General features: G+C 39.7%; 1 protein-coding gene across 1 annotated transcript in view; it reads right to left on the reverse strand.

Annotated features, from left to right (window-relative positions):
* The window catches only part of LOC131060759 (uncharacterized), a 297,226-nt gene that overhangs the window by 225,596 nt on the left and 47,218 nt on the right, over nucleotides 1–24,412 (reverse strand). Inside the window, exon 4 of the mRNA XM_057994137.2 lies at nucleotides 18,093–18,239. Within this exon, the coding sequence (XP_057850120.2) occupies nucleotides 18,093–18,239 (147 nt within the window). The remainder of the gene's footprint in view (nucleotides 1–18,092; nucleotides 18,240–24,412) is intronic.

The raw sequence follows: 24,412 nt of genomic DNA on the forward strand, positions 1-24,412 counted from the left end.
CACCTAAACCCTAATTAGGGTTTGTTACAAATGGCCTCCTTTTTACTGAACAATATTAAATGCATAGCCAAATATTAAATTTGGCACAAAAACCTAGGAGACATAAACCAATGACAAATAAGATGCCATGTCATCTATAACAACCTTTCATCTAGAATCTTATTCCCTTTCCAATGTTCTTTTTTGGCATATGCAATGAATCTTGTCACGATTCCTTCGATTTCTATAATTGGAATCTCGGGAAGATTCTTCACACTCTCTTCCAAGTGGATGACCTGATCGAATGCATCTAGAAGAGCTGCGTCCCAAGTAGATTCAAGTTCCTTTGTTCTTTCAATCAGGGGCATGGTGGCAAACATCTGATCATATTGCTCATCTGTAACATTAGCGTCCTTGCAAAAAATGACCTTGATTCTATCCTCTAATTCCTGCATATCCACATCTGTCTCGACCTCGATCCTTCTGCCAAGAATGGTACGAAGTACCTCAAATACTCTGTCCTGGATAGGATTGATCATCTCCTCAACTTGGCTACATTTAGTACTGATGTCCTCGAAGAGAACACTCTTCATATGGAGTAAGGTTGACCACTGAAGCAAACTGTGAGGTCCTCCATCCATGATCTTCTCTTGTGCTAAGACCTTCCTTGATGTGTGTCTTATTACTTTCAAGACAGGAATGATAACATCCTTAGTATGAGCAAATGCAGCTACTGTTATCATCAAATTGTGGATTATCTCAAGAACCTGGATAGCTTGATGAATAATCTTCATCATCCTTGTTACAAATTCTATGGCCACTGTATGAGATTTATCCATCCAATTACTTGTACGCTGGACCATGTTCCTGAATCTTTCTGCCTCATTGATTGATTGAAGTGGAAGTGCTTGCACTGGTGATCTAGCTGGATCCTGACGTCCCAAAGGTTCATTGATGTGACTGAAATATGTCCTCCATGCACCGACCTCTCTCTCAAGCTTTCTATTCTTCTCCATTTCTTCTCTAAGCTTGTCCTTCAATGCTTCAAATGAATCGGTGGCATCATCCAATGTCTGCTCTGTTGTGGATGGTCCTAGCTCAAATGTCTGTATATCATATTCCTCTGCTAAGATCTCACCTTCATATTTGTCTACTGCCGGTGTAGCTATCTACAGTTTTCTGGATCCAGTCTCATCTCGAATCATCTTGGACATCTTGGTAGCCTTCCTCTTTTCTGTTACTTCATGTGAGCGTCCAACAAGGCTCTCTAAATCAATTGCATTATCTTCGTCCTCTACTACGATCACCTTGGTTAATCTTTCCTTCAACCAATCTGGGATAGCCGATCTTGTCTCTTGAACTTGAATTTCTTTATGCACTATTTCCTCTTGTCTGGGAGGAGATGTCATTTCATTGTCTTCTTTATCTTCATCTAACTCATAGTCCTGGAGAGATCCATCTGGTGACCCTTGTTGTGCCTGTCCTTCTTCCTGCCTGTCGTTCTGTACCATCGACTCCATGGATTCTTCCACTTGAAGTGTCCTTTTCTCTGGTCTAGAAGAAGTACCGGATGATCGATCTCTGTTGGCCTCTTGTTTCTTCTTGGAAGATTCTCTCTTTCCAGGTCTCTCTTTCCTCTTCGAACCTCTCGGATGGAGATTGCCCTCACTGGCACATCGAAGGTTACCTTCACCTGAATTTCTAGGATTAGGATTGCCTTCACTCACACTAGCTCCACCTTCGGCTGGTTTCTCTTCCAAAGTGAAAGTCATAGCTATACCTTGTTCTCTCAACTTCTGATGCTGTACGTCAACCCATCTGCGAGTATAAGACAAAACTGGAGCCATCAAAGTATCTAGATCCACGACCTCAGGCTCATTCCAATCTAACCTTATTGATTTGCTTTCTCGATCATAGGATGACTGGATATGTCTGCCACTGTCCTGAGCTTGGTCGGCCACTCTATAAATCCTGCATTTCCTGATGAAATCCAAAGGCAATCTAGAATGCATTTTCCGTTTCACTTCAAGATCATCTAAGAGATTCATCATAAAATCTTCTATTTGGTACTAATGCCTAAACTTTCTGCCGACCGTCTCCTCTAAATGTCCATGTGGATCAAAGCTTTCTCTCAAAGCAAAAGATGAAAAAGAATACAAGGCTAACTCCTTCTCTGCGTCATCCATGGCTAAAGCATTAGGACATACCTCAACTGAATTGCCCAAAATGATAGGTACTGGAACTCCATTCTGATGTCTGTGTCTGAATGCCTTCGCATATGCTGCCAACTGCCTTGTTACTTCAAGTAACACAATTCTGTCTGTCGGATATCTCGGCAACATGTATGGAGGTAAAGGACATCCATGCACTCTAATATAAGTGAACTTCGGAAACTGAATAAACCAAGCACCGTACCTCTTGACTAATTCCTGTGCATCTTGAGATAATCTGTTGTGAATCCCACCTTGCAACGTCCTTGTGATGTTCATCGTGAAGGTATCATTAACTAGCTTGTAGTTGCTTCCTGGCGGATGATGCAAGTAGGCATAGGAATCACAAGCTCTGACCTCGCCGGGTCCTCTTCCAATCACCCCTCTGTGAGGTAGTCCTGCGTACTCAAGACTCCTAATCAAGGCATAGATGACGTATGAACTCATGTGGAAGGACTTAGTAGCCTTGAGTCTCCTCAACTGTACGTCCAAGCAATGGCTAATCATCCTAGCCCAATGTATCGTACCTTTTCCCTGAACAATCACCTGGATGAAGTAGAACATCCACTTCTCAAAGTAGAAGGCGTGAGGGGCTCCTGTAACTCGGTTGAGCATTGTAATCAAATCTCTGTACTCCTCCTGGAAATCAATCCTGTGTGGTGTGTTCGGGATCTTGCTCAGACGGGGACGGCTTTTGAGTAACCAGTTCTTATTAATTATGCTTAAACAAGCATCTGGATCATCTTCGTACATTGACCTGGCTCCTTCTATGCTCTTGTATATTATGTCCCTGTGCTCTGGAAGATGGAAAGCTTCACTTATAGCTTCCTCTGAAAGGTACGCCAAAGTGTTTCCCTCATTGGACACGATCGTTCTGGATCGTGGATCATAGTGACGAGCACACTCGATCATCAACTCATGGCACTGAACAGCTGGAGGAAAGTCGGCCGCCTTAATGATGCCACTCTCGATTATTCTCCGGGCGACAGGTGATGGCTTGCCAATGTAAGGGACCTCTCGAAACTTCTTCGTGCTAAAGTTGCCTAAGTTTGTATCTCCAATGTTGCTCCACTTCGACACGATCTTGGTCTCCACTTCTTCGGTCCTCTGATCTTCTTTCATGAGAGCTGAACGACTGGTGGATGCTCCCGCCTTCGGGGTTGCCATACCTACACAACATTTCATAATGAGAAACTAGATCCTGCAATAAATAACATGGATTAGAGAATATTTTAGGAAACTTCATGATAAGTCTTTGAGTTATCATTTCCTAAAATAAAACGATTGAGCTAGGAATTCAAAATTCAAAATTTCAAAATTTAAGCTATGACGATCTAAAACTTAAAACAATGAAACCAAATCGCCATACCTCACGAGAGAGCTAACTCTAGAATGCAAATGAATAAAAATCGCCTAGGCAAAATTGACGTTAGATCTCTCTTCAACGTGATTTCTTCTTCAAAATATCAACCTCGCCACCTTTGATATGTCCTTGATGTGATCTCCAATATCTTCTTCAAGTTCGCACAATATGAAACTTTAGATTCGCACCACCTTGGATGTTACTAGCGCCTTCTAGCTTGAAATGAAATTCGCACCTCTTCAAACACAACTTCGCACTTCTCCCTTTGTCTTCCAAATCGCACTTGAATGAAGATGATAAAATGATAATGTAAAAATGAAAATCATCACCTCCCTTTTATAGCGCTTACCTCTCACCTCCATATAGGCCGACTTGGTAATTAAATAAGGCATTTTAAACGATTTTTAAATAAATACAAGGGCGGACCTTCATAAAACAATAAAATACCAAGCGCTCCCTTTGATTTTTTTATTAAATTAATAATTAATTATTAAATGCCTTCATTTTTAATTAATAAATTTCGATTTTTACAAGGCAAAATAATTAATTAATACCAAGTGCAATATTTAAATGCCATTTTAATTGGATTTTCAAACTTATCGAATTTTAGCATTTAAATAAATTCAAAAATGTGTGCTTGAGCGCCAAAATTTGAAAATGAAATATACAAACCTCATCGCCCTGGTCCCTGACTGAGGGACAGGAGCGATCCATCAATTGGGTCATGATCCTTGCATTTTTGACGTCCAAAGTCTTGATCCTTACGTTCAAATCGGCATTTTAGTTGGGTCCTTCGAGCTTGATTGCCTTGCTTTGTGCGAACTAGTGCCTTTGGATGTAATATCGCCCTGGTCCCTTGGAGAGGGACAGGAGCGATCCTAGTGTTTTCTCCTTGATCTTGCATCTTTGATCTCAAATTTCCATCACGAGGCGAATAATAACCTTGTTTCTTTACTCCATGCTTGTATCACTTGACTTTTATGAGGCATTTAGACGTTGGAAGGATCATCGCCCTTGTCCCTTGGAGAGGGACAGGAGCGATCCTTGTCTTCTAGCTTAAAATACTTCGTTCTTGATTTTAACTCCACGTTCATCACCTTTCAAAAGACGTCTCAAACCCTTTGCAACTTTGCTTTAACGTGATCTTCGAAGGATAACTAGTAACTTAGCAAATATCGCCCTGGTCCCTTGGAGAGGGACAGGAGCGATCCTTATGTCCTGGCTCAAATTGGCAAACTTTTGATCTTTGTTCTTCGTTCATTACTTCTTAAAGGACGTCCTTGATCTTGTATAAACTTGCCTTGACATGCATTTGAAGGAAAATGAAGGATCCTATGCAAATCGCTCTGGTCCCTTCCTGAGGGACAGGAGCGATATAGCCTCTTTGTTCAATTTGATGATCATTTAACGTTTAACCCTTTTGCATATCACCTTGTTATGATGCCTTAGACCTTGTGTGATCCGCAAAAACCTTGACCTCACGTGATTTTTGAGAGATTTAGCCAATATGATTAATATCGCTCTGGTCCCTTCCTGAGGGACAGGAGCGAACTTCAACATTTTGAGCTTGTCCTTGTTTTGACCAACTTGCAATCACTTTCATCGTGTAAAATAAAGTCTCTCGATCCCTTTGGACATTTGGAACGTGATCAATTTTCAAAATTTAGAGCCTTTATGCAAATTTCGCTCTGGTCCCTTCCTGAGGGACAGGAGCGAACTGGGATATTATAGTGCAAATCTTTCAATGCTGGCGACCTTTGATGTTTTGTGCTTGATGAAGATGCTTCGAAACGTCCTTGCCACCTTGTTCTTCGTCTTGGAGTATCTTGAACTTGGAGGAAAAGGCATCATAGTCATTATATTGCCCTGGTCCCTTGGAGAGGGACAGGAGCGATCTTGCTCTTGTGGGCTTCATCTTACTTTATCATCTTCGAAAATTATCTTCAACGGATTCATCATACCTCCTTTCATCCATCCATGCCTTGGGATTCCTTCAAACTTGGCAAGAAATTTGTCTAAAACAAAATTCGCTCTGGTCCCTGCCTGAGGGACAGGAGCGAACTTAGGCATTTAAGTCCCTTGTTGACGTTTCATAATCTTCAATTTATCTTCAACGGGTTCAACTCACCTCTTTTCTTGCCTTTGAACGTAAAACTGACTTGATCTTTGCCCAGTGCGTGCCCTATGAAGAACTTCACTCTGGTCCCTTGGAGAGGGACGGGAGCTACAAAGAACTTCGCCCTGGTCCCTGACTGAGGGACAGGAGCGATTTTTACATTTTGAGTCATTCTCCTTTAAGACGGCACTTCAAGTTATATTCATTTGATAAAACATCTTTCCTTGGACCTTTTCAAATCGTCAAGTCATTAAAATCCTGCAAGGACAAAGCAATATTTAATTTTTAGCTCTCGTCCTTCACTGAGGGACAGGAGCGATTTTGACTCCTGGAGGCATTTCCGTGTTCGTGAAATTCTTCAATTTATATTCAACGGAAAGATCACGCCTTTCTCTACCACTTCCAATTCGAAATTCATCTTGACTCTGCAGGAACAGTAAGATATTTGAAAACAAGCTCCGGTCCTTCACTGAGGGACAGGAGCGATTTTGCTCCTACAGGCCAAAATAACATGATTTCACAAATTTAATCACTTCACAAGGCAAAAACAAATCATTTCAAATGCCTAGGATCAAAAATCAAACAGGTCAAAATTTAGTCAAAATTACTCAATTGGACAAAAATTCACATTTCATCTTCAACACTTAGACAAATTTAAGCTCTGCACTCAAAATTTCCAATTGAAAATAGACCATTTTGGCGAACTCATTACATTCAAAATTGCATCCTACGAAAGGAGGCTCAAAAAAGCTCTCAAAACTGACTGGATTCTGGCCTGAAAAGACGGCAATTAAAACCCTAAGGCTTGACCCTAAATCCAGACAATTGACTGACTAACAAAACCCTAAAAAACGAAGCGAAAGGCGAGCAAAAAGAGGGGGTCCCCATTTCAAATGGGGCGATGTGTGAAATGGTCACAACAGGTACCTATGCTTATTGTAAGATGCCTTTTGGGCTAACCAACGCAGGTGCCACGTTTCAAAGAGCAATGGACATGTCTTTCAAGGGTGTATTAGCAAAGTTTGTGCTTATATACTAAAACAGTGCGAGACACGCAATGGATTTCAAAGAATTGATTGAATTAACAGAATGAGCAAGACGCTCATAAATAATACAAGAATATTTACAAGAATAGCAAGTTTCTAATAAGAAACTGCTGAGAAGATCGAAGACGATCTAACCAAAATAGAATATACACTATTGAGCATTAATACTAAAATTAACATTATTTTAATATTCTATTACCCTCCCTTAATGCTCAATCTATTAACTACACCTATAGACCCCCTGAATTTTACAAATTTATGAGGACCAAGGGGCTTGGTGAAGATGTCTGCTAGCTGCTCCGAGAAAGGAACATACAACAACTGAATGGATCCGTCTTCAACCAGCTGTCGAATATAGTGACAATGAGTTTCCACATGCTTGGTTCTTTCATGGAAGACTGGATTCTTGGCGAGTTTGAGCACTCCCTGATTATCACAAAACAAGGGAGTAGGACCTACCTGGGAGACATGCATATCCGCAAGCATTCGTCGAAGCCAAACCGCCTCACAAGATGCCTTAACTGCTCCCCGATACTCTGCTTCTGTTGAGGAGAGAGCCACTGCCTGCTGCTTCTTACTAGTCCATGTGACAGCACCAGATCCCAAACTAAACACATACCCTGCTGTAGACTTACGGTCATCAACCGAACCTGCCCAGTCAGAATCTGTGTAACCACTGAGTATAGGATCAGAACTCCGAGTGTACAGAAGTCCAAAATCAGGAGTGCCACTCACATAACGCAGCACACGCTTCGCTGCTATCCAATGATCAGCCTTGGGAGTTGTCATGAAGCGTGAAATGTAGCTCACTGCAAAACTGATGTCAGGTCTAGTGGCAATAAGATAGATGAGGCTGCCCACTAGTTGCCTGAACAGAGATTCATCCACAACTGGTGAAGATGACTGAGCTGAAAGTTTGAGCCCGGGTTCCATAGGAGTAGAGGCAGGTTTGCAATCCTGCATTCTGAACCTGTCCACAAGACTTCTAGCATACTTGGACTGAGAGAGAAAGATACTGTTCTCAGTCTGCCAGACTTCAACTCCTAAGCAGTAATGTAGAAGTCCCAAATCTGTCATATCAAAGGTGCGGCACAAATCCTGTTTGATCCCAGTGATCAAATGTGTTGAACTGCCAGTAATGATTAAGTCATCCACATAGACAACCACAAACAGAATATCATTACTAGAATGCTTGATATACAAGTTTGCATCAGATGGACTCCGCTGAAAGTTATGATCTGTCAGGTACTTATCAATTTTCATGTACCAAGCCCGAGGAGCTTGTTTCAGACCATAGAGTGCTTTGACTAGTCTACAGACCTTCTGTTCTTGACCAGCAACCTTGAATCCTAGGGGTTGCGTCATGTAGACTTCTTCCTGTAAGTCACCATTCAAAAAAGCACTCTTGACGTCCATCTGATGGACTTTCCAACTAAACTGGGCTGCCAAGACAAGAACGAGCCGTATGGTACTCATTTTGGCTGTAGGAGCAAAAGTCTCCTCGTAGTCAATGCCTTCTTTCTGTGAGAACCCACGAGCAACAAGACGAGCCTTATACTTGTCTAGGGTTCCATCAGCTTTGTATTTTACTTTGTACACCCATTTGCAGCTAATGGGCTTCTTCCCTGAAGGAAGATCAGAAAGGGCCCAAGTGTGATTCTTCTGAAGACTCTGGAACTCAGCTTCCATAGCCTGTTCCCACTCAGGTATACCTTTAGCCTCTGAGTATGTTGAGGCTCAAAAACACTGTGTATGTTAGCCATGAGAGCAAAATTGACTGTATGCTGCTATTTGCTCTTATTACGGGAGGTTCTACCCTCAATGAGCTCATTATCCCTGAGATCACCAATGGTCTTGGCCCACCATTTAGGCCGGAGAGTAGAAGTGCGAACATCTGGAGGAGCTGGAAGAGGCTCAGGATCAGGAGCAGGAGGAGGATTGTTCTCCGGAGGGAACTCAGGTAGTGCATCATCAAAAATAGATTCTGCATCATCCCTCCCATCAGGCGAACCTAATGGAATAAGAACACTGTGAGGCTGATCCTCAGAACTCTGCTCAGAAGAAGGGGACTGAAAAAATCCTCTGTCTTCATCAAATACAACATCACGACTGAAGATAAGACGTTCAGTGTCTATATCTATCAGTCTGTAGGCCTTATGGTGATCACTGTATCCTGTCATCATGAGTTTCTGACTTTTGGAATCCAACTTGGAGCGCTTAGCATCTGGAATCCAAACATAGGCAACAGAGCCAAAAACCTTCAGGTGGCTGATCTTCGGCTTCCGACCAGACCAAACCTCTTCTGGAGTCTTCCCCTTAACAGCCTGAGTAGGAGAACGGTTAAGTAGGTAGACAGCAGTAAACACTGCTTCAGCCCAATACTTATTCGGAACACTCCTGTGTTGTAACATAGAGCGAGCCATCTCAACAACCGTACGATTGCGACGCTCGACAACACTGTTTTGCTGAGGAGTGTAGGGTGTAGTCAATTGGCGTTTGATGCCATGGGTATCACAGAAGTTGGAGAATGCAGAAGAACAAAATTCCCCCCCGTTATCTGTCCTAAGAGTAATGATACTATGTCCAAACTCTTTTTCAACAAAGGACTTAAACTTCTGAAAGATACTAAATACATCTGATTTATGTTTAAGAAAGTACACCCACATCTTTCTACTAAAATCATCTACAATAAGCAAAAAGTATTTGCAACCAGTAACAGAAGATGTATTCATAGAACCACAAATATCAGCATGAAGTAATTGAAGTACCTTAGATGCGCGCCAAGACTTTCCATGTGTGAATGAAGTCCGATGCTGTTTGCCAGCTTGACAGGCGCCACATACTCCAAGATGCTGAGTCTGAATATCAGGTAACCCCGAAACAAGTCCCTCCCGAGATAGCTGAGAGAGCTACTGAATGTTGAGATGTCCATATCTCTGATGCCACAAAATGCTGAGAGGAGAAACACGAGCTGCCAGAGCCACTTCAGAAGAATCACCAGTGTCAAGAAGCCTATATCGGCCATGATCCTCTAGACCAACAGCAACAGTAAGACGAGTCTCCCGATCAATGATGGAGCACTTGTGAGCACTGAACACCACATCTAGTTGAGGAGAATTCCTCATAATCTGGCTGACAGAGAGCAGATTAAGTTCCATTCCAGGAACATAGTACACATTCAGAAAAAAGAGAGTCCTACCACCAGACTGTATCTGAACAGTGCCTCTGCCAACAACTGTATACTCCTCACCTCCGCCAAATACAACGGAATCACTGAAAGGAGATAAGTCTGTAAACCAGTCACGCTGATGAGAAAAGTGACGTGATGCACCAGAGTCGATGTACCAAGCAGAAGACCTGGTATGATCTGAAGACCTCTTAGCCATAAAGGCATAAAAGGCAGACTCCTTCTGCTCGGAATGTTCAGCAACATGTGCCTTCTGGTGTGACCCCCCCTGCTTCTTTTGTTCAGAAGCGAGCCTCTGACGGCAATCTTTCTTCATATGGCCGTACTTGTGACAGTAATTGCACTGCACATTCTTCTTCTTAGCTCCATCCTGTGTCTGAGAAGAGCCTTTCTGCTGAGAAGACTGAGAGGACTGAAATTTGCCTTTATCCTTCTAAAAGGATTGAGCTGTGAAGGCATTTTCCGAGGAGGCTGATGTAGTACCACTACCAAACTGTTGTTTCCAGCGATCCTGCTGTAGAAGTTTGGTGCACAATTCTGAAAACTTCAGATCAACATTAGTGGAAGTAATATTGAGGGTCTCAATGAAGTGTTCATACGATTTCGGAAGACTTTTCAGAGTGATTACTACCATGTCTTCTTCCTCCATAGTCCGACCAATAGCTTCGAGCTGATCTCGAATGTCCTTAATCCTCGTGAGGTGTTCCTATAAGGACATACGTTCGTCCATCATAATGGAGAACAGCTGATTCTTTAGAAAGAATGCTCGGCTCTTGTCGGATGTCTCATGCAATTCCTTCAGATGCTTCCAAATGTCAGAAGTTGTCTTGCCGGAAGGAATCTGCGGTAACTGATCATCAGTCACTGAGAGTTTGAGAAGCATAACTGCCTCCCGATTGCGTTCATCAAACTTATCTTGATCTGCACCAGGTGTACCAGGACTGAGCTCTTTTCCCAAAACAAGCTGGTCAAGACGCCTATATTCAAAAATGGTCAACATACGCTGTTTCCAGATGTTGTAATTGTGGCCATTAAAGCGTTGACTGCCTTCTAACATCACCCAGAAAAATCTGAAGACAGCCCAGAAATCCTTGTGAAAAACCCAAAAAGAATCTGTTGTCGGAATTTGGATCCGCTGGCTCAAAAATCGAGGCACACAGAAAATTCTAACGACCCAATTGAGATCTCGAAAAACCCACCACGAATATGTACTCAGAAAAAAATTTTGACTGAATCTGGAGGGTCAAAACCCTAGCCGAAAGTCAAAAAACGCAGGTTTGACCAAGTTGCAGGTTGCAGAAAAAATGGCGGGTTTGTACCGCGCTGAAAAATGCCGAAAACCCTCGCTAGACAGACTCGAACAGGAAGAATCCCATTACACGGCATAAACACAGTCCAAAACGGACTTTTGAACACAATTTTTTCGAAAATCTGCAGCGAAACTATGAGGCCCGAAAAATCTCGGAAAAGAATTCACAAATTCTTTATTCAGGCTTTGATACCATAAAACAGTGCGAGACACGCAATGGATTTCAAAGAATTGATTGAATTAACAGAATGAGCAAGACGCTCATAAATAATACAAGAATATTTACAAGAATAGCAAGTTTCTAATAAGAAACTGCTGAGGAGATCGAAGACGATCTAACCAAAATAGAATATACACTATTGAGCATTAATACTAAAATTAACATTATTTTAATATTCTATTATATACTTTGATGATATAACTATTTATTCGAAGCACGTAGTTGATCATTTTGGTCATCATGAGCAGGTGTTCATGAAATGCAAGGAATGTGATGTTTCCTTGAACCCAAGAAAATGTGTATTTGCTACTAATCAAGGAAGATTGCTAGAACGCATTGTATCCAAGGATGGCTTAGCCATTGATCCAAAGCGAGTGGAGGCTATTCTTTCTCTTCAACTCCCCAGTCACAAAAAAGGATTACAAAGTTTCCTTGGTAGGATCAACTTTGTAAGGAGGTTCATTCCCAACCTTGCCACCATGGTAAAACCCCTCACCTCCATGCTAAAGAAAAATTTGGCTTTCAGTTGGACCAAGGAAGGGAGGGCCGAAATTGAAGAAATTAAGCAAGCAATTGCTCGGGCCCCTACCCTTGTCAATCCTAACTATGAAAAGGATTTTATCCTCTATACCTTTGAAGGAGAATCCACCATCTCAGCTGTCCTAACACAGCTGAACAATGATATTTTGGAACAACCTATTGCCTTCTTCAGTGAGGGATTAAAGGATTATGAGCTTAGGTATAGCTATTTAGAGAAGCAGGTCCTCACTGTTGTAAGAGCATCGAAAATGTTTAGGCAGATGTTGTCTAACAACAGGATCCAGCTCTTAGTTCCACATGCAAGTGTCAAAGATTTCCTTCTAAACAAGTACATCGGTGAGAAGAGGGTTGGGTGGATAACCAAGGCCAAAGAATACGACATCAACATCATCGCCAAGCTTGTAAGAGGCAAGGGCCTATGTGAATAGCTTGTCTCGTCTTCAGAGACTCCTTCAAAGATCGCCCTTGTGTTACAAGAGGATCAACCAACTAGCGATGACACTCAGGTCAGTTGGGTGAGTGACATGACCACCTTCTTAATGGAAGGTAGATACCCCCAAGGTCTAGATAAGACCAAAAGAAGACACTTCAGTTTGCACTCCATCCCCTATGTCTTAGTGGATGGCACCCTTTTCCAAAGAGACTCTAATGGAGTCTTGCTAAGATGTATTGAGCAAAATAAAGTCAGCAAATTATTAGAAGAATTTCATGATGGCTCTTCAGGGGGCCACTTCTTTGCAAGGACTACAACTATCAAAATAATGAGTGTTGGTTACTACTGGCCAACCTTATTCAGTGACTCACATAGATGGGTGAAGAACTGCGATAAATATGCTTTCTTCTCTGGAAAGAAAAGGCTAGCTGCCCTTCCTCTCTACCCTATTCAAGCAAATCAGCCATTCGCACAATGCGATTTAGAATTCATTGGCATGATAAATCCACCTTCTAGTGCTGGCCACAAGTGGATCTTGGCCGCAACAGACTACTTCACCAAGTGGACAAAGGCAATTGCATTGAAAGACGCCATTAAGGCCTTAGTGTTGGAATTCCTTGATGGAATTGTGACAAGATTCGGTGTCCCCTCCACCATCATATCAGATAATGCCAAGGCATTTGTTGGAACCCAAATCAGTTCTTGGGCAGTTAAGCATGGTATATACTTAAAGACATCATCCAGTTATTACCCTCAAGGTAATGGCTTAGTTGAATCTTCCAACAAAAACCTCATCAATATAAACAAAAGGACAATTGATGACAATCAGAGGTCTTGGCATACCAAGTTGAGGACAGCCTTATGGGCTGACAGGATCACACCCAAGAGGGTGATTGGTAACTCCCCTTTCATGCTAGTATATGGGAAGGAAGCAAGGCTCCCATTTTCACTGGAGTTACCCTCTCTTGAACTAGGACATCAGCTAGAATTGACAGAGAATGATTCCATGATAACAAGGCCAGCTGAGCTAATGGAAGTAGAAGAGGTTAGAGGTCAGGCTATGCGTACGCTTGAGGCTCAAGAAGAACAAGTCAAAAGAAGTTTTGACAAAAAGGCTACTAATAGGGTCTTCAAAGAGGGAGATCTAGTTCTCAAGTGCGATGTAGACAGAGCCAAAGCCGAGCGACACTCCAAATTTGATGCTATCTGGAGTGGTCCATATGTCATCACCAGTTGCAAGGAGGCCAATGCATTTCATCTCTCTAGACTTGATGGTGAAGTTCTTCCAATCCCGGTGAATGGGATTCATCTTAAGCCTTGCTTCTAAAGAGGGTCTTGATGACAATGTAAATATTAGATCAGAGGTTGTTTTTCCTTCATAAGTGCTTTTGCACCTACTGCATTCTCCTTAAGAGAATGTATGCTCTAGTTTCCAACTTCCCTACAAGTGCTGCCACACACATGTTTTCGGTCCTTCCAGTGACTCAGTGCCCAATGGATGCTTAAGGTTTCAAGATTCCATGCTTAGCAGGCAAGCATGCCGCGGAGATCACAAAAATGTTGACATTTTATGACATCCTTGGTCCATTCGTGAAAACTAATCAGAGATGTTCCATGGACCAGCTATGCCCTAGTTGATCAAGGACAAAACCAATGGAATCGTGAAATGTTAAGTGTCGTCTTGTCGAAAGGCGGAAGTTCTCAAGCCTTTCGCTTCCTTGAAACGAAATCCCGGAATTCCCAATTCTCAAGCCTTTCTCTTCCTTGAACCCGAAATCCCGGAACCCCCAAGTTCCAAGCCTTTTTCCTCATGACCCTGGAATCCCGAAACCCTCAGGTTCCAAGCCTTTTCCTCATGACCCCGAAATCCCAAAACCCCCAGGTTCTAAGCCTTTTCCTCATGACCCCGGAATCCCAGAACCCCAGGGTTCCAAGACTCCTCTCCCCTTGCGGCAAGACCCGACGTCCAACTTCCAATGATTTGCGACACTTCCAGATGACGTAATCAACACTCAAGGATCTTAATGCTCCACCAACCCTTGCAACTTGTCTACTTTCATTCATGGAGCTATAGGGGCGCATTTAATGTTTTTGTTGGGTTGCCATCAAGTGGAGTCCAAGGCCATGCTTATTTATGGTTACTTGATGGCCTTCATGTCAGAACTGCATGCTCTGACTTTGGAATGTCAAACAATCCACCTTCTTGAAGTACTTTTCTTCTTGGGATTGCCTTGTCAGGGTATGGCCAAGTTGCTTGCATACACACCAGGTCAAGTTTGTGCACCTCCCTGCCTTCCCTAACTGACATTCCTCTTTGCACGCCAGGGTCAAGGCTTCCTCTCCTTGACCATTGGTCTCTCCTCTGTGACCAATTTGCTATATATAGGCTGTTAAGCCTCATTGTAAAGGGTTCTCTCCCTGTTGGCTTGAGCTACTCTCTACTCTTTCACTTCTTTTTAAGATTTATATATTTTCTTGCAATTCTGCAATTGTAAGTTTGGCCATTGGCCTAAGAATGAATTAAAATTATCATTCTTGCCTTTCTTCAACTTAGGCATGTTGTGTATGTTCTCTTGCCTTCATTTTAAATGTGTCTTTTGTGGATTTCTCTCACACATATGTTGTGTTAACTTGTTTCTGGGTGTGATTTGTGGGAAACCTTCCTTTTGACATTTAGCAAATTCTAACTTTCCATACATGTGTTTGGGATCATTCATGCAAATGAAGTTTGTGCATCTCCAAGGTATTTCGATTTATTCTTTGTGTCATTTCGGGGTGGGTAGAGGAACATCTCTTATCTTGGTGCATCACCTCCTTTCATTTCAGCATTTTTTTCTTCTCTTTTCCTTGGCATGCTGTTAGGATAGGTTTAGAAGTAGAATTTGGAGTGTTGAGTTGGTTCAACACCTGCACTTGGAATGAGAAGGAAGCCAGCCTTCTCCGAAGATTCAACCCCATTGCGCAAGGTCTCACACTTCAGGGTTGTTTCCATGTTTCACGAGGTCATTGAGTTGATAGCTCAGCAAGGGTGCAAACTTTTGTGACAACAATTGCTTCAAGCAATAAGTATGTTTTTTGTAGATCTCAATTATTTAAACTGAACACCCATCTGCTGCAAGATAATGACTGTATGGACAGTATCAGAAGGATGGGACTAATCAATAGTTCTCTATTCCAAGTTCAGCAATTGAAAGATGGGAAAATAACATTTCTTCATGGAGCGAAATATGAAGTTGGAAAAAGAGAGCTCTTGATAGAAGGAGAGTTGAGAACTATCTTGAGGAGGGATTCCCGAATCTAAAGGAGAGATTCCCGAATCTAGAGGAGAGCTTGCAGCAAAATAGCTCAAATTTGTCTTTGTACAACAGCCTAGTTGAAACAAAACATCAATTAAGATGCCTTCAGAGTCTTAAAAATAGTGGAGGGCCAAACATAATAGGGAGAAAATTGGCCCTATTTTGGTTAATGACGAATCAACTATGGATCTAAATTTGATGAGGGATGCATTTCAGAACTTCTACAAGAATCTATTTTCGTCTGCGGAAAGTTCTAATAGTTTTGCTCCTAGATCTTATATTAGAAGCATTATTCCTTCAAATATTGTAGTTGAAGAGAAAGAGGAGTTAAGAAAAAATTTTGATAAGGATAAAATTGTCAAAGTTATTAACTCCTTAACTCTAGGAAGTCTTCTGGGCTGGAATGTTTTGAAAGAAAAATATGGTATCCCTAAATCTCAAAGAAGAACATTCTTTGTGCTTAAAAAAGCTTTCTACAGCTTTGAGTTTGCAATTGAGTTGAGATTCAATACTGAAATTATGGGTAACCTCGAGTAGCAAGATAATACAGTATTAGATAAAGTATTCTCCAAACAACTTAATGGATGCTGGTGGACACAAAAGAGGTCTAAAATGCTATTCATATTAATCGAAATCTTGAAATCTCTGATCTTGATCTGTCCTCATTGCTTAAGTATCTTTAGTCCCCTATTTGTGAACCCAAGAAAATTTGTTGGAGATGGTTATTGATTGTAAAGAAATTAGCTGTTTTCCATGGTAAACACATGCCTGGTTTTTCTGTTAACCAATGTAATATTTGTTGCATTGATGAATCCTTTGAACACTTATTTTTTGATTGTCTGTTTGCTGCCAAACTTTAGTCTTCTTTTTTTGGGTATGGCTGTGGGGCTAGGCAACAAGGATGGCTTTACTTGGTTATGTGAAAATGTTTTCTGTTCAGCTCAATCATTTTTGGTTGCTGTTAACTTGTGATATTTTGTGGCATATTTGGAAAGCAAGGAATGAGGGCATCTTCCTGGTCATTAGAAGGCATCTTACAAAAGCTCATTTTGAGCTTGTGATTTTCAACATTATGATGTAGGTTTCCATGACTCTAGAGATTCCGAAAGAGAGATTCGTGATTCTGCTCAAAGAAGATCTTGCTTTGGTTTGCAAGAAAGACATCATGAGAGCTCATTTCTGGCCTCAATATAGGAACAATGTGTATTAGGACTAGCTTCAGGTGTTGCATAACTATACGAAGAAAAACATTCCCAAGCCTGTTGAAGAAGAACTGCAAGAGCTCGGTAAAAATTCAAAGAAAAAGGTGGAGTATGTCCCAATAGTGAAAGACTTAAATCTTGAGGATGAAGCTGATCCAGTCATTGGTATATTTGGTGGTATTGAATTTTATAAAAATGACAGTAATAAAAAATGCAGCTGGGAATAGACTGTTTATCTTATTCTGGTAATGCTATAATCGTTTTTTGTCTCTGCATGTAATCAGCTTTTTTGTTCATCGGTGAAACTAAGTGCCCTGCTTGAGCTGTTCGTATGGTGATTGGTTCTTGCACCTCATATTGTACCTGAACTTTGATCTTTTGGTCCTCTATCTGTAATATATATAAAAATAGACATTGAGTATTCGTATCAAGTACCGTATCCGAATGTCCATGCAAATTTGGTAAAAATAACTTCATTGTTCAAAACCTCAGAATTTACCACTTATTAAGGTATCAAGTCATGCTTCTTAAACCCATCTACTTGGCACTTGTCCCCCTTGATCATGCAGAACATATGGCATAGCCACTTAAGTGCCAGTCACTCTTCCTTGTTTCTGCTGTTCAAACTCTCTTTATTCTGCTGTTCACTGTATGTATCTACTCGTGCTGTTGCTCATTGAATGAATGAGGGAAATAATGTGAAGTTTAAATGACCTAAATAAATGGAAGTTTCTGCCATTTGACACAGAACAAGGGCAGCCCTGTTTAGACCTGAAAAGTAGATCGGCTCCAATCAGAAAAAGTTATTTTTCCTAAATAAGAATACAGGGGTGCAACTCTTATAGAATTCAAGTCAAATGTTTTCCACAAAGATGTTGATTTATTGATCTTTGGGCCTAAACTCAGCTGCTTTCTACTTTGGCTTGTTTAAACGTTAAGATCAGTATAGATTATTAAGTCCATTAATAACTAAAATATGCATTTCTCAAAAAAGTTAACAAATAAACAAAAAAGTTGTCAGCATGGATAGGCAGCAATATATAGTGATGATAAGCAGTTTGATTCTGGAATTGCAGGCATATGTTTTTTTCTTTTTAATACAATTTCTAGCCTTTATCTGTTAATTAGCACGACAGAAAAGCTTCATGAACTCCTATGCATTCATGCTATAATTTGTATTGTAGTTCATACCTCTCCATTCATCCGGAAGAATGAAAGATTTTCGATAGCATCCAGTGGGGTTTTCAGTGCTGACAAATGGTGGATTGAGTGGAAATGGATACTCAGTGTTTGTGTAAATTGGAATATCAAAACCATGCATTTGCCAATTTGATGGAACTGAAACAGAAAACGAGAGACAACATTAGACATGAAGAAAGAAGAATGTAGTTCTGTCTACCCTCATTTCTTCCCTTCTTAATTGTCCATTTCCAGTAGTCCAGGTATTTTAGAAATATAAAAGATAAGAAGGAAATTCATTGAAAATTTATCTATCAAAGATTAAAAAAAGAAAATCCTTACAGCAATAACAGAAAATGAAAACTCTAAAGCATAAACACAGTCCCAGCATAAAATATTCAAGCTTTCATTCATTAGTTCTTGTCAAATCAGACAGAAATTTGTATTTCCAAAATCAAAGCATACAATCAATGGATAAGAAGTTTAGGCAATGAAAAGAAGTTGAATGGCATCTATCCATGAAGGGAAGCATCTTTAAATAGTATAACTACCTAATACAGTCCTATAGACTACTGCGTATTTTAGAGCAAACTGAAAACAAGGATTGTCTACAGAATTTTTAAATAACCTTATGTATAAGGTGTTCCTTTGTTTGGAAACAAACAGTAACAGGGGTTGCCCATGGGATTTAACTCCATCTTAGTTCAGACAATAAACACAGTCAAAATTAATAGGATGCCATGAAAAGAAGTCAAATGGCATCTATCCATGATTGGAAGCATCTTTAAATAGTATATACCTATTACAGTACTATAGACTGCTGCAAGTATTTTAAAGCAACCTGAAAACATGAATTGTCTACAGAATTTTTAAATAACCTTATGTATAAGGTGATTCCTTTGTTCGGAATGAAACAGTAACAGGGGTTACCATCATGTGATTTAACTCCATCGAAGTTGCAGACAATAAGTATGGTCAGAATTAATAGAATCCTATTAAGTAAATGAATGCCTAGCACTACAGTATTAATAAAATTTGGCACCTTAGTTGTGATCCAAGGAGCAATTCAGTACAAAACTTTACAAAAATACTAAAAATTAATAGTTCTTTGCTGGCAACATGACTCCTTCCCTGTTGATTACAATTGAAAACCACATAATACATTGGAAAGCTTAGGCCATTCTCTGCAACCACCAAAATAGTTGCCAGAAATAGCTATAAGAGAATAGTCATCCAAATGGAGAATCAAAGAGTAATAGCTTCGCATCTCTTCCTTTAGATTGCTAGTCTTGTAAAAAACTCATTTTATAAAGCTTTAATTACATTGCAGTTTTATCTTTGTTTTTTGGATTCATCTTCCTTTGCTTGTGTTCATTCTTTCCATAACACATTAAGTCTCTACTAGTTGGTACCTTGCCCACAGGAGTCCTAATCAGAATCAATGGTATCAAAGCAGCTTTTCCATGTTTATATGTGCAATGTCCTCTTTTATTTGACCTTAAAGAATAATTAAATGATTAAAATTAAATTGTCAGAAGAATAATAAGTTAAGGAACAGGCTAATCTCCACATAAAATGGCACTGAAAAAAAAAAATTTTAAATCCCCAGATGTGCAAAACACGACGATTTTTTGTGCAATTTTTTGCGTTTTTACAGCAATGGGGATGATGATCATGAAGATTTCATGCTGAAAATTTCGTCCAAATCCGTTGTGTTTTGCACATTTTGAAAATCGTACGGACCATTTTATGTGGAGATTAGTCGCTTTCATAAGTTAAAAGACGACTAATTTTAAGTATTTAAAGGTGGTCATGAAAATGATTTTTAAGTTATGACCTCCAGAAAGTTCCATCAAGTTGTTTAAGGAGTTGAGGAGAGGAAAGAGCATTCAGGAAAATATTTTTATTGTGAAAGCTTCTTCAAACCCTGGCTTCTGAGAAAGCTTGGATTTTATGGCCGGAGGATGAAAACCCTTGCAGTATTTGATTTTCTGGGCGAGAGCCCACCTAATCAGTTGAGCCATTTCACCTAGGAGTCACCATTGTGCTGAAAGATTTTGTGATTGAAAATCATAACTAAAGATTTTGATTTTTTAATCAGATTTGTATTTGAAGAAATTCAATTTGTGAAGAAATCCGAAAGCAAGAGACATGGGAATGTTTGATGGGCAATAAAATATAGATATTTGTGGATGAGTTGCAACCTGTTGATTTTTTATGGAACAAGATACTCAGGGAGTAATCGCGTGGATTTGTTTATCAGGATTAAATCTTATTGACGTCCTCATTATTACCAGCGCATAAACTGCAGCAAGTCACGTTGAAGTGTATGGGGTCGCGATATGCACTCTAAATGGCATGTAAGGAAGATTGGAGTCGCGTGAAGCATTAGACATGTCGCATGAAGAACGTGGGAAGGAATTTCGAGGATTAATGGGTCGACTTGCTCTTAAAACCCCTGTAACACCAAGGAAATGAGACGGATCAACAAGTGAAGGCCATGAAAATAACTGCAGATGGGCATGAGAGGGTTACATTAGGGTTGTTGATTGCATGGGAAGGATCTGTGGAAAAAATACAGTTCGTGATTTATTCCCTTGGTGGATTTGACATCCAGAACATGAGATGTGCCATTTCTGGTGATTAACATCAACTGTGAGTCACTACTTATCCTAGGAGTCGTGACCAGATCAAAGACAGGTTTTGAATCTGTTGGGAATCATTTCAACTAGGTGGAGGTGTATTGGAGTCTACTAATGGCCTAGAGAGAGCATACAAGAAATAATAAATAAAAGTAGGGGTTGCTCGCAGATTAAGAATGGTTGACAGAAGTGTTGAATATCAAATTAAAAGGCATCGCAGTAGTCTCTTATGAAATAGTGGATATCCCTTGTGGTGCACCGTCCAAAATCGCTGGTTCCATATTCTCAGCCGTCCCTTTAAAACTCAAATAAGCAAGTATCAACAATTATTGGACCTACACATTATTTGTATTTTCAAGCTATTCTTCCTGAAGATTGGTCACCTAATTATTGGCCCTTTATAACAGCAAGCGCTTTCACTATTTTGAAAGGTTGGGGGATATTGCTTGTTTCTGATGTTGGTAATTGAAATTCCTTATTATTTTTATGCAGTAGAATTAGAAGTGTTGCAATATGGACAGCATATTTTATATCTGCAAAAGTTAGTATAATATTATCAAACATTTTGCATTATCCCGGAGAAAAGAATTGTGACTTCCACAAACCATCAGTGCATGCAATTTGTTTGACAAAATGCCTAGCTGTTAAAATTGTGCAAATTCCAAGTTGTGGTCAACATTTCACAAGAGGGGCATTACAAAATGTGACAATAAATGGTGTCAGACTATAAAGAATCACTATCTCCACTTGCAAACCTTCAGATTGTCTTCGTTGTTGGTTCAAAGTCAAATGTCTCATGTGACAAATGTTGTACCCCTAGTAAAAATTTCATATCGAAATCTTTCTTGCATGTTTCGTCGAGTTCATTGTCAATGTAATGCATATAGATGCCAAGTACCATGTTTGCCCTTGTCTTGAGTATGGTTTGTCATTCTAGATTTGTGTTGATCAGTTTACCTAAGTCATGAAAGATAACAAAGTCTAGGGCCATGTTCTAGGGCATGTATTTGTTTGATACTTTAAATTGGTCCAAGTGAATGTGGTATGACAAGGTTAACAACTAATGATTATTTAAAATTTATTTATTAAATATTATTATATAATTAATATTTATTATTGATAATATTCTTAAAATATTCAAATAATAATAAATTGATATTATATTATAAACATGATTTATTGAGATTAGTAAACAATTCAACTATGAAAGAGTAATGGCATTGGTTGGGATTATAATCATCATGACAAGTTGGACATGACATCAAGTATATATCAATATTAGTCATAATAGCAACTATGTTCCAGCTTATCTTATTCAGAACAAATCAGCGATGATATTAATGAGATGTATAAGAGCAGAGACTTCAGCAATAAAGGTTTATGTCTTGGAGCCAATGGTACGATATTAATTGACATCAATTAGTATTAACAAAAGTTAGCGATTAATATATATTTACCAATTGTCATATAATAACGCAATTAGTATGAAGGAAGAGGAACGATGGTGATTAGACATGAGGACCTATAACAAACAGCAAAACGATAAGAATCTATTAGTAGCATGTGCAACATTCAGCCTATAATGCCGTGGGAAGATTTAATACTCAGTCATAGATTATCGAATGATGGGGGCATACGGTGATAAAAAGAAGGAATGTAAAAGAAGAACAGCAACTTGATCGACATCCATAATTAGGTAGAACACTAGAATGATGGACAATGATTATAATTGGGTCATGAAGCGGCACAAGTTATAATAATAAAGAAAACAGCAAATATGAAGAAACAGCGATCATGATTTAATCATAGAAAGATGCGTTTAGAAATGGTTATGAAAAGTAACAAGTATGAAGGAGCTTGAGGCACGTCTTATCACCCCAAACACATAGTATAAGAAGACAACTATTTCCACTTCATGGAACAATAAATGAGTTTTATTTTTATTTCTTATTCCAGTTTTGGGGATCGCTCTTTAAGAGCAATTGCCAAAGGCAAATAACCGGTTGCATAAGGAACGCTATCACTCTTTGAGGGCAATTGCTGAAGGCAAATAAACGGTGATATCATCATATTCATAATTGCACAAGTAAATCGACACATTAGATATTGCAAAGATATAAGTGGACATCATTCGCATACTGATCAACAGTCAATCTAACACTGCAATCCACTCTACACAAGTCTAGTTAAAAGTTGTATTCCGTAATTCATATCATTTGCAAGAAAACATTAGTATCATCAAGGAAAGACATCTCTTGACAATTAATAATCAATATATTATTGTCCCTACTTTCCAAATAACTAAATAAGGGACATTACAAGTGGTATCAGAGCATGTTCCTGCTCACCTGGGGAAAAAGGTTGACAGCTGGGATTAAAGGAGAAGCAAGCAGTGACGGGTATGTATGGGGGTAATTTTCTGAGTTACTATTAAATATAACAGCAGTAATTTATATATATATTGAAATAGTATTTATATATCATTAACTTCAGTGTAATTAAATTAGTAACATCAATATAATATAATATTGAATGGGCAAGTAATGATTAATGTTGATATAAAGAAGAACTAACATAAGGCATTGATAACAACCTAATATAAATCAGGGAGAACTGCTGATAGGGCACCCTGCAAATATAATATAAATCTAGGAGGACTGCTGATAGGGCACCCTACAAATATAATATAAATCAGGGAGAACTGCAGATAGGGCACCCTGTAAATATAAATGAGGGAGAACCATCACTAAGAAACCCTCACTGTATGCCTTAAGGGAGAACCGTCTCTAAGACACCCTCATTGTATTTCCTTGAGGGAGAACTGTCACTAAGACACCCTCACTGTAATTCTTAGAACCATCTCTAAGACACCCTCACTGTATGCCTTGAGGGAGAACTGTCACTAAGACACCCTCACTGTAATTCTTGAGGGAGAACCGTCATTAAGACACCCTCACTGTATTTCCTGAGGGAGAACCATCATTAAGACACCCTCACTGAATGCCTTGATCTGGGAGAACCGTATATTAAGACACCCTATCAAGGCAATTGGATTTCTTATTGTGAGATTTTGCCAAGATCAAGGGCACAATGAAAAGTATTAAAATAGAGACAAAAGAATGACAAGAACAAACTGTATTCTCATCAATATGAAAATGATCAACTGGATTCACCAATACAATGAATATAGGCCTTCTTATATAGGCAAGGCCAAATGGATGTACGAGCACACAATCATGACATGTGGCTCAATGAGAAACAAGGGTAGGTAAGAAATACTAGGGGTAGGTAGGAGAAATAATATAATATTCCACAAGAGGTGGATGACCCACCAAATGTGGAGTGTAACAACAAAACAAGACCACAAAAGGTGGAATTTCTCCTACAAGCTCTATCCCTATGTGCACACTTCCCTAAGTGTCTCAAATCCAAACTACGAAGAAATGCATTATCCTAAGTTAACTTAAGTAAAGTGTAATAATATCCATAATGAATATTTATTTACACCAACACCCCCCCTTAAGTGCAACTTAGGGGAATGAAGACTCAAGTCAATAGTGCAAAATGGGTCCCAGCGACTAGGCCATGATAGGTACCCATGTACAATATGCAAATGCAAGTAGAACTATGCAAAGCAATCTCTCACAAACGGAGAAAAGGAGAAAACCCAGTGGGAAAAAACTCCCCCCC

The sequence above is a fragment of the Cryptomeria japonica genome, chromosome 10 (assembly GCF_030272615.1).
Source record: "Cryptomeria japonica chromosome 10, Sugi_1.0, whole genome shotgun sequence".
NCBI lineage: Eukaryota > Viridiplantae > Streptophyta > Pinopsida > Cupressales > Cupressaceae > Cryptomeria > Cryptomeria japonica.